We start from the raw sequence: 11,901 nt of genomic DNA on the forward strand, positions 1-11,901 counted from the left end.
TTAAGACCTCAGTGAGGCAGGCAGGGTATGTTCTATTTAACGCATCCGAGCACCGGCGGATTGGAGACAAGCTGTGGTTTTTCACAGTATTTCTACCAAGGCAGTACACGAGGCCAAACTCCCTCTGTCACACTCCTGAGAGTCAGAAGGAAACCAGCATCTCGCGTGTTAGCAAGGCTAACAAGAGAGGCGCCGTCCACCATAACGGTTTTGGTAAACCTCCTTCCTCACACCCCGGGCAGTCAGGCATCCTGCGGCAGCCGGACCACAGCGCCCGCCGCGGCCCAGACAGACCTCCGCCCGCAGCAGCCCGCGGGGCCTCCCAGCTCTCGGCCACACCAACACGCAGGCGCGAGGTGCTCCTGTGTGTCAGCAAGGCTTAAACCCACCCTACAGAGGAGGCCTATGTGATCACCCTGCCATTACAGATGGGGAAATGAGGCAGGGGAGGATGAAACGACGCGCTAAGGTCAGCCAGACAGTCCAGAGAAGGACAAGAAATGGAACCAGGTGCTCCCGTCGCCCAAACTGCTGGCTCCCAATGACCTGCCTACAACGCACCACCCCAAAGCACCTTCCGTTCAGCGCACCCACTGCCACAAGCAAGGGGTCAGCAGTCGGGTTCAGGATGGCATCACCATTCTTTTCAGCCACCCCTTTTGGTTTCCATCACGGAAGAGCAGGCTTCTGTCGACCACGTTTCTCTCATGTCCCCTGCATACACTGCTTTCAGCAACTCAGTAAAATTTGCCGAACCTTAGTGGCCACTTTGCAGAGCTGCAAGTTTACGGCACGGCCTCAATGGGAAGTTACTGTGCGTGCCTCGTGCCCACACAGGTAAGATGCACTGGGTTGGAACTACAGCTGCAGTGGTTATTTGTGTTATCTTGGAAGTTCCTTTAAGCTCTGCAGCATATAAACACAGGCATCTACTTTCCTCTCTCACTGAGGCTGCTTAGCCATTGTTTTTTTTAAGATAGACGGTATCAAATTCATGGCAGTATTGACTCCTACTGACCTTCTCTACAGCAAGAAGGGCCTCTCCATCTACAGCTGGTTCTCCAGAGAAGGCTATAAACGGGCATTTGTATTTGCCAAATAACAAACTCTCAACAAAAATCACCTGAAGAAAAAGAACCCTGAACCCACAACAGCTGGGCAGGAATATGTACAAACAGAAACTGAAGTTGCACAGTTTTCACCGTGGCCTCCTATGGCAGCAAGAGAAATCCTGACCCAGCTTGTGCACAAGAAGGAAAGGGAAGAGTCAAGTTCTTACCTGTATTCAGTGTATCACAGAATCACAGAATCATTAAGTTTTGAAAAGACCTTTAAGATCATCAAGTTCAACAACCAACCCAACACCACCATGCCCACTAAACCATATCCTGAAGTACCATGTCTACACGTTTTTTGAACGCTTCCAGTGATGGTGACTCCACCATCTCCCTGGGCAGCCTGTTACAACGCTTGACCACTCTCTCAGTAAAGAAATTTTTCCTGATATCTAGTCTAAACCTCCCCTGGCACAACTTGAGGCTATTTCCTCTCATTCTATCGCTAGGGTACCTAAAAAGCTGGCCAGGGTCCTGCCTTCCCGCCAGCCTTCTCCCATCTCATTTGGCAAAACCCATACCAGAAAGCAAGGTCAGGAGAAAAATCCTGAAAGGGCCAGTTAGAACTGAGTGGGGGGAGGAGGGAAAAAAAGAAAAGGTATTTCCCATTTGCTGCTGTGGGAGGATTTGTGTTTACTGTCCTTCTCAGGCTTATCGAAACTAGCGCAGCACATTCCCTGCAAATGGCTCATGAGAAAGAGAGGAGTGAGGAGTCCCCGGGCTAAGCATCGCCTGAGGGGCTTAGGGGAGCTGCAATCTACCACCCGGAGAGAAGCGAATCTGTCTGGGGAACATGATTTGTGCCAAAGTCAGGGAGAGCAGGCGTGAGGAGGAAGCAGCAGCAACTACCGCTTTCTGGAGGACAACATTTTTATATTGCCTAAAGAGTTTGTAGGATGGTGGAGGACAGACCTTGCTTGAGACCCCTGCAGCCTTCCCACTCGTCTGAGGGAAGAAACAGCATCCATGACTGCCATTACTCACCATCGCTTCTGCACCCTCAGTCATTACGCCCATGCCCTTTCTTCCTCTTGGATCCTCCACAGCGGTCACTCTGCTCTCTGCATCCTCCTCCTCCTCTCTCAGTCCTGCCACGGTTCGTCCTGCGACGACAGAGACACCAGCAGCAGAGGCTGTCCCACTCAGTAGGTCGCTCCTGCTCCAGGCTCCCTGGGCCACCTCAGAAAAGCCTCCACCCACCTCAGCTTCTGGAGTCGGTTCGAGGTGAAAGGAGACTTGACTGCCGGGCAGTTGACTACAGAGTCACAGGCATCACTGAATCCCATCCCTGCTGTCCCAAATCCCCTAACTACAGGTTTGTCTGTTGTTTCAGAGGAGAAATCTGTGAGAGGCCTATTGCTCTGTGATGGAAAGCTTTCGCAGCAGTGCAACATAAACTCTTAATGCTCTTTCCTTCAAGTCACACATTCAAAGTCACTATTGCAGTACATTTGACATAAAAACACCATCACTTCATCTTTTTCTTTCAGTTTTTGTTTGTTTGAGGATATCTTATTTGCATGACTTTTAGTATCAGAAAAAACCCTTTTAGAACTGCTTCACTCCTTAGTTTTGGGAAAATATGTTTTGCCCTCAAAGAGGAACTTGTATAAACCAAAGCTGAGACAGCAATGCTGACAAGAGGGTAGCCACTAAACTGTATTTCTTTATTCCATTTGCATGTGATATGGGAGCAGATAATAATTCTCTTCAATGTACTGTCTTTGCAATTCCAAAAGATTTGCTGAAAATTGCCTCCAAGTAATTCTTGGTCTGTAATATATATAGTTTCTACAGTGTTAGACAATACTAAAACTATCGGTAGTTGTCATCAGTTTAGGTGAGTTTTAAAAATTCTGCATAGAACTCAGGTTCCAAGTTTTGCTTTTTCCCTCATTTCCAATATTAACTGCCTCAAAATGCCCAGAAACCAAGTGAGCATAGGCCAAGTATTCCCGGAGACTGACCCCATCCTCACAACACCCACCGCTCCGGCTCCCAGGGACCACATGAAGAGCGAAGGGAAAACCCACATGCCGCTGCCTGCCTGCAGGCCCACAGCCAGCTCCAGCTGGGACATCAGGCCCCCCTGGTCACAGTCCAGCAGGTCCAAACCCAGCTCCCCGAGTGAAGGGGAGGCATGGTGCTGGTGGACGGCCCCTTCTCTGAGCAAAGCTTGAAGGTGATGGGAGGTGCGGACCGAAGGAGGTCCTTTAGCTCCTGGGCAGGAACTAAGCTGCCAGGCACGCATCTGCAGGTGGGTTGAGAGGTGAGGGGTATGGTTGGGTACCTAAACTTGCAAGTATAATGAACTATTTGATGAAGTCAGGCCCCTCGTGCCCTCATGGTTGACGGGAGGGTGGGGGAACCACAGGGACAAGGAGCTGTTTGGGGCTGAAATCCCACCTCCTGGCTGAGGTGGCAAACAGTCCCCAAGAAGGTGCCAACGATGCTGTCACAGCATGCACAGGCAGAACTGCTCTAGGCTCTTCACATGCTACTCGAATACAATTGCTATCCAGCTCCTGAGGGGTTTAGCCATATTTGAACACTTTAGGGGGGTGTCTCCCCTTTTCCATGCTGCCCGCTCCCATCTTCCTTATCATTAAACATCATCTGCCCTCCAGGCAGTCTGCTTTGGTACAGGCAGGGAACACTTTCTTTAGTCCTTGCCAGTAGTGTATGGCCGTATGATTCAGCCATGTTGCTTGCTGGTGAGCAAGAGGGCTGGAGGTAAGAGTCTCTCATTCCCAGTGCTGGCCAAGAGCTCCACTTCAGCCTGTCAACCAGCCTGGAGCCACACAAGAGGTGTCTGAGGGGGGCCAGCCAGAAAGATGCCATACTTCCCAGTGGTCCTGCACCACCCAGAGACATCTCTTAATTAATCATATCCAAGTTGAATTAATCTTGATATAATTAACACAACACCTGCCACCATTTACTTGCTGGAAAAGTAAAAATATTTAGAAGGGCTTCATCTAAGGGCCTTCTAGGTTCTCGTTAAAGACTCCCCAGCTGCCTCCAGCCACATCCCTTGCCTGAGAGATGAGCCACGTAATCTTGCAGAAAGAAAATGCAGTGCTCGTTGCGAACAAAACCAATGCAGGACGCAGTCACTGGTTGTCAAAGGTCACAGGGTCCCCACTGGGTGATGATGTCATTTCCCAACCTGTTTTACACCAGAGGACAAGAGGGAAGCACTGCATATGCTCAGGAGGGACTTCATCACCACTAGCCTCATACAGGCAAGGTTTGATTGCACCCAGGCACTGAGCAGCCTGGCTGAAGGCACAAGCAACGCCCAGATGCTAATCCAAGCCTCTGCGATGACACATCACCAAATTCTGCTTCCATCTCAGACAGAAACAGGTGATGCTGCTCTTCGTGCCCACTTGTGTTACCAGTTCTGCGTGTTTACCTATGGAAGTCCATGGGGCATCTTGCTCCTCCCTGCCTGGCAGCAGTAATACCTACACTTCTGAACCTTACAGCACTGCCAGAATTTCTTGGCTACTGTTAAGGAAATGGTTTTGAAGACATCTATTAGTGACACTGTATCCTACAGCTGAGTTACACGCGAACTCTTCTTGTTTGCTTATTTTGAAATGAATTGCAATAATTTGTAAAAAGTGACATGAACTTATTATGCACATACCTAGTTTTTTTCAGCTACACAGAGGTTTTCGTCAGAAGTTAACCACTGCTCGCATGCCTCTTCAGTATTTACAATGAACATTTCATTTGCTATTGTAAACTGGCTCGTTATCAGTTTTGTCTATCTGCGCTCAGACTCACCAGCTTCTACTCTGTTGTTTCTGTAGAGCTGATGGTGGTGGGGAGGGCTGGTCCTCCAGCTCCCCACAAACTGCTGGCTCTTGCTCTGGTGCCTCTGCCCCCATGCTGGGCTCCGAGAGAGGACCCCAAGGGCTATGTACACAGCCACTGGGACATCAGGCATGGCAGCCTGGGGTAGAGGTTGGAAAGCAGAGCACAAACTGTTTCATTACTGGGATGGGGAGCTTTACTGACATGAGAATTTTATGGGGATGAGCTCATCCTGAATGCTAAAAAAAATCTAAAGGGATCATTCCCCTTTCTCTGTTTGCTGTTATACCACACATTTAATTTCTGCTTTTGCTTTTACCTATATCTTAAGTCAAATAAGATCATTATCTGTTCTCCTTTTATATTTATAAACTGCATGAATTACATGATAAAAAGGCTACATATTACATTTCATTTGTTGCTTAGCACATGCCACAAGCAGAGGGAAATTTTTCTCTTCCCACCACGAAGTACTGACACGGATACAAATCTAAACATCCGTTCTGTACAGTACTATAAACCACTGGTGGTTTGTCTCAGCTGGGAAGAAACCACATCCCAAAATATCCACATTTCCCACAGAACAGAGCTCCCCTTGTCCCGCCAGCACTTAACAAGCAGAGGGATGGACCCTGCCCTACTCCCAGCCCTCCCCAGCCAGGACCAGTGGCTGGAAAGGACGGCATGACAGGCAGCTCTCTGTGCGGCTCCCCTCTCCTGGAAAGCATCAGCTCCCCACAGGAGGCCGGAGGCACTCCGGCACCAAGAGCTCCCTCAGCAACCAAGAGAGGGTAGGGCCGGCATGGCACAGCTTCACCAAGGCCACCAGAAACCCTGAAGAGGCAGCACAGACATCTCTGTTTCTGATCAAATTCCTGATAGCACCATGTACATCCCTACCCCTTACTCTGCCAGATAGACCCAGGCCCAGAAGTATCCTCGCTATTGCCTGGGTGATGCAGAGCCATAGTCAGGCTGGAAAACAACTGCAAATTCAGGCGGGTGGCCCCTTGGGGTGCTGGGTTTACAGGCTGCAGGACAGCATCGCCCATGTCGAGTCACACCACTGTTCCAGAGCTACCCCTATAATGGTAAAGTCAAGAGAATTTATATGATCACAAACCATCAGGACACCGTCTGGGCCCACTTGTCTAAGGGTGAGCATGAGAGAGTCACCTCCTCCGTGCAAAAGGAGCTACACAGTCAAACATCCTCCCTCACAGCTAAGGTGGCTTAGGGGTCACCAAAAAATACAGATGGATACAGGTGGGTAAAACAAGACCATCTCCCTGTGTCTCTTCCCTGCACACCTCACAGGGGCAAAGCACCAGAGCTGGGTTTGGGGAGCTGCTGGTGCACACAGACGTGCAGGCACATCAGCACACGTGCTCCAATGGGGACTAGTTATATGCCACTGTCCTACAGCCTCTCCTGGACTGACTGCCAAATAAATGTTCTTGTGATCTCTGTTCCCTAGACTGCCCAAGTCAGCTCTAGTCAGCATTAACTCATTATCACCTTTTCTTTATTTGGCCAAGTGAAAATTTGGAAACCAGCCTGTACTTTCAGTGCAAACCATAAAGAAACAATTATTAAATAACAGAACTTAAACATTTCCGAAACAAGTTAGAAAACTGATCTTTTTATTAGGAACAAAATCATCGCAAGGAAAAGAAAATAAAAAACCCACCAAAAAAGAACAAGAGCTGGTCATGAGCACATACAGTTAAAGGAAGAGCACAGGCTGCATGACTCCTCTTCTGACCTCACAGTAACAGAAACCTTCACCCCGTTGCTGCACAGCATCTTCAGCATGGGAGGACAGAAAACCAGCTCTGCCCTATCTGCCTCATAAAGACATCTCGAGTCTCAGATTCCCATCTCGATGGGAAAAACCCTTCCCAGACTGGGATTCCTTCTCAGACACCACCACAACGCCAGCGGTGGTGCTAACAGCTGCCAGGACACCCCTAGCCCTGCCAGGGCTGGCAGCAGCAAGGCAGCACTAGGGCAAGCTGGAGCCGGGATGCAGCACCCCATCAGGGCAAGGCTGGCCCAGCTTTGTCACCCTCAGCACCAAAAATGCTGGCATCTTCTCCAGTACAGCTCAGAGCACTGTTCAGCCTTCGAAGCATGTACTGGAGTTGACTGTCCCCTGCCTGCCCCTGCCAGAAAGTGCAGAAGAGAAGCAAAGCTGACTACATCCTCCCATTTCGGTGACGCTGGTCCCTGTTCACCCACCGTCGCTGCCACTGTGCTGCCTACAGGCAGCAGCCACCCCAAGCCCTCGGCATCACATTTTTGTCATTCAACTCGCAGCTTTTGAGGAATGTTTGTACCGAAAAAAGATAGCAGAGCACCATGAGGAAAAGAATTATTACCTCCCTCTTACCGTGGAAAATCTGATTCCTACGGCAGGCTTAAAAAGCAGAGAGACAGGCTGAATCACCACCAACACAGCACACAAGATCCAAAAATCTTCTAAACAGAGTTCACGGGACGAGGAAACAAGAAGAACAACCACCTATGGCTGGGCAGCACCCATGCAGAGATTTGCCATGTACACAGTCATGAAGGACTTCCAGGTAAGCATGCAGCCGTGCCACCAGCTCCCCCACTTGGGAGCAAAGCGTTCAGCTTGGTTTTGATTTTGCTGGGGTACTTGCAGACCTCGTTGGGTGACATTTACATGACATACCTTAAATCTGTTTCCAAAGGATTCATGGCACAATGCCAGCACAATATAAAACCCAGACAAAATGACAAGGGAAGAGAGGGATGCAATACACACCTCCCCATCCCTTTTGGCCCTGGTCTGTACCATCTCTGCTGTTGCCCTATCATGCCTTTCTAGCCCATTGGGCTAGTTTAACATCAACATGCCTCGCTTCCGACGACCAAAACGCACTTACACAGTAAATACCTTGCTCTGGCAGTGCACCCTGCAGCACTCCCTGTGGCCTGACAGCTCTGCAGCCCCTCGCAGCTTTGCCACGGACTCAGCTACCTGCTGCCTGGGACCGAGTCCGTGCCCTCCCCTCACGTCCTTCTTCCCTGCAGGTCTACCCCAGCTGCTCCACTCGCAAACCTCCCCTGAGCAGAACAGGATATGCGTAGCCGCAAGACTTGCCTAAGAGATTCTATAAATTGCTGCTGTCTGTGCAAACAACGCAGCACTGAAAAAGCCTACATGCACAGGCAGATGGCCAACTTAATCAGCTTGTGGTAGCTAAACGATTATACTAAAGGCACTAATGCTTGCACTGATGAACGATCTCAGCATTATAATCAACGTTTCTGCCAAAATTACACACCCAAGCCCCAGGCACCCTTCTGCTGCAAGCAAGCAAGCTAGTGACAGAGCTGTTTTAACTCATTGGCAACCCCAGCAGTTAAGTTCTGGCAAAAGGTAGCCAGTAGCCCCTTGCCATTACAGGGCATCAAAAGGCGAGCAAGCCAGCATCACTTCCCGGGGTCTGCACGCAGCAGCCCCCATCACCGCTCCTGGCCCCACGCAGCAAGCGGTGAGGGCCAAATCACAAAGGGACTGGAGCTCAGAGGAGCGATTCAGATAAACACCCGGCACAGCAGATACCTAGCTGAAACCTCCATGGAGCTTTGTTTTGCAAGGTCTGTGAAAAATGCCTTGAAATCTCCTGAGAAGAGGTTTTCTCAGGAAATTTCTGGCAGGTCCTTGTTTCTCTCTGGGACTGATAGGCCACCTCAATCTGCCTGTCATGCCTGCCCCTTGCAGGGGCCGCTGGCTGGTGGAGACATGGCAAGGCATGGGGTGGGCAGGGAGCAGGAGGAACCGCCTGTCTCATTTCAGGCTGTCCTCTAGGGCTCCACAGTTTAGCTGCAGGTCTATTAACAGGCAAAGCATCAGAGAGCTGCCCAGTTTAGTTTTTTAGTGAACCTGTCAGCACACGGCAGTGCGGCCTTGAAGCCATGTATGTGCTTTCCTTATATTTTCTTGGTCTTTTTTTTTTTTTTTTTTTTTTAATGAGATTAGTCTGCCTGACACCTCACGTCTTTCCCCTGCTAAAATTTTCTGGGCCAATTCTTACACACAATGAGACTACGGGATGCAAAGGATGGGTGTCATAGGCTTCAAGACAGAGTGGAACAGCAAACATGCCAGATCAGTCATCAGTTGGATCCAGGAAAGAGTCTGAGGCATTTTCCTGGCTTTCTACATCAACTATGACCTCTGGGTCTGGCATTTCCTCAGGCTCTATCTCCACTGGTAAGTTTTCTTCCACCAGCGGCTGGGGCTCAATGCCTCGACCAGTCCGAGCAGCATCTGGAAAAGAAGGGAGAAATGGCTTACAAGTGCCCACACTATACTCACCCTGATGGAATTCCTCCCCCCAGTCCCTGATGCTGCAGTCTGCCTAACCCGCTCAGTCACCTCTCCCCAGGCGTCCACAAGCCAAATTTCAATTTTCTTTGTAACTACACATTTATTGAGCTGTCCCTCATGGCTCTAGACACCTTGGTGCTAAAGCTCTCTGGGCTCAACTGCCTAAAATATACCAAAATACCAAAGCCAAATCTATTCAGTTACCTCTGAGTAAGTAAAGCTGGCTAACAGCACACATTTAATATTCTCACCTAAACACTTTCCTCACACACCTCTGCTTTTTACTTATTTGTAGAAAATATAAATAACATGGGATACTTTGTTAGTCAAACTGACGGTGTGTAAATTTTTTATTTAAAAAAAAGTTCTACACTTTAAGTATATTAATATTGAACAATGACGTGAATGACTTATCTTTTTTTTTTTCTTGTACTATGTTCATGAGTAGCGTTTAATATTTTGAAAGCAGAGTAAAGCAGCATCCAAAGTGAGACATAAAGCATAACTGAGGTGCTGAGAGGCTGTGCATGGTACAGTGAAGGACATCAGAACTGGAGACAGCAGCACTGAGACTAGGCTACAACCTATGTAGTGTTGCTCCAGTTCACGATGTCTCTGCTAGACCTACTTGAGCTGATGATGGTGTATTACTAGAGAAGGTCTTGACAGCATTCATGTTTGTGAAACAAAACAGAGGGAAACATAATGCAAAAAGTGGAGTATTAATATCAAGTGCTCACAGAATAGAAGATTTCCGAAAGGTTTTTATCATTGCACTCTCTTGACCATACTGTGCTAAAGCTGTGGGGTTTTATTCTCAATTTCTTTGAAGGATTTAAAATGCAGACATATTCCCACTTTAGCCCCAATTTAAGGAACCACACAAGTCTCTGACTTTGATGGGATTTAGCTGTCTGTACAGCTCAGCATATTGGTGGATGCTGTCCTGAAGATGACTGCTTACAGAAACAATGCCGATTCTTATGTTACTGATGAGAAGGGCGTGTGTGTTACAATCGCAGGAAAACTGCTAAGTTTTATGCTGGTTTTGAGATGCATGTTTTACCACAGGAGATACTGGAACAGACAGCCTGCTGGCAGCACCCTCTGCAGGATGCTTATGAGACGGATGCCGCTACATCTCATGGCTGGGTGAGGGCAAGAGCTACTCCTGTGCAGAAGCCGAGCACGAGTAAGGTACTGATAAATGACCTGTCGTCTGGACAAGATGCAGCACCTTCCCTGCGCTAGTGAGTCCCAGGCCCCTCTCTAGTCAGCCACACATATCCATATTGTCCTTCACACTCCTGAACAAGCTATCCACCCGACTTAAAACAAGTCACTGGACTCACCAGGCTTTGGAGGGCAGTCGATTTGGGCAGCTTGAGCTTCGACGTGGTCTCCACTGGGGGGGCTCTTCACACCTTCACTGGAGACCACGGACATTGTTAGTCCATCATCCTTCTCCTCATCTGTAAAACCAAAACCAGAGACTTGAAGGAAAGAAGTTCCCCACATCACGGCGTCCTCGGCACGTTCATTGCAAGGCCAGCCTACCAACACATGCTTGCATCTCCTCCTCATGCGGCACCGGCTCCATTCCCGGAGCAGACAGATGCCGAGTACAGAGGGCCATTGCCAACCTGTCACAGACCAGCTTGGCCCTGCTGACAGGATCACAGCTTGAGGTGGCCTCACTGGCCATGGGCAGATTGGACTCAGGGACTGCTGCTGACAATGGACTGCCATCAGAAGTCTTAGGTCATTTCAGGATCAGACCTGAACGAGGCTCAATTTTCTTGCCCATAGAAAAGGTTCTGTTGTGTTTCTTTCTGGCCAGGAGCGCATGGTGGCAAGCATGAGGTGAAAAAAAGAAAAGCAAGGTTTAATTCAAGACCCCGCTGGGCGTAACAGTTGCCTATCAGCAAGCAGCTTTCTGCTCCACCAGGTCAAGGGAGGGCTGGCTGGAAGACAAGTAGCCACCCAGCCGAGACCAGTTCATGCTGACGCTATTTCAAGCCTAGCCTGCACAAACACAGTCCTCCATGAGACTCATCTCAGGGGGCAAGAGGGTTCTCCACTCACCTGAGGGCACTGGGATGAACTTGTGTTTCCTCTTCATGCAGCAACATATGACTGAGGACACAGCCACCATCAGGATAAGTGCACTCCCTGCACACCCTGTCAGGATGTAAATGAACCACGGGTACTGCAGCAGGTCTCCTGAAAGGAGATGGCATTGTGAGTTACCAGGGTGGACAAGCTTCCTTCTCCAAACAGGAGAAACCCTGCAGCCAGATTAGAGCATGTGGGCATTATGGTTGCTTTGGTTTGGACCAGGGGAGCTGACACTGTGAACTGTGGAACATCGTGATTTATGTCACATTGTTTATAACAAAATTTGAAATTTTTCGTTAAGAGGCTTGTGTGACTAAGCTGTGTGCATTTGTTTCTGCCTACTCTGACCATCTAACATAATTCGTAAGTTTTAGTAAAATTTAACTGGGAAGGTGGTGGTTTGAAAGATATGACATTTCAACAAGTTTTGTGAAAATGGGCAGCTGAGAAGAGGACGGAGACCTAAGCTAGCATCTCCTG

At 49.0% G+C, this 11,901-nt stretch overlaps 1 protein-coding gene across 1 annotated transcript in view; it reads right to left on the reverse strand.

Moving 5' to 3' along the window:
• Positions 1 to 9,082: 9,082 nt before the first annotated feature.
• The window catches only part of LOC104626752, a 9,215-nt gene continuing 6,396 nt past the window's right edge, over positions 9,083 to 11,901 (reverse strand). The window contains exons 4-6 of the mRNA XM_010294766.1: positions 11,389 to 11,526; positions 10,656 to 10,775; positions 9,083 to 9,243 (exon numbers count right to left, since the gene is read on the reverse strand). Coding sequence (XP_010293068.1) covers positions 9,083 to 9,243; positions 10,656 to 10,775; positions 11,389 to 11,526 — 419 coding nt within the window. The remainder of the gene's footprint in view (positions 9,244 to 10,655; positions 10,776 to 11,388; positions 11,527 to 11,901) is intronic.

Source organism: Phaethon lepturus, unplaced genomic scaffold (genome assembly GCF_000687285.1).
Source record: "Phaethon lepturus isolate BGI_N335 unplaced genomic scaffold, ASM68728v1 scaffold8229, whole genome shotgun sequence".
Classification (NCBI taxonomy): Eukaryota; Metazoa; Chordata; class Aves; order Phaethontiformes; family Phaethontidae; genus Phaethon; species Phaethon lepturus.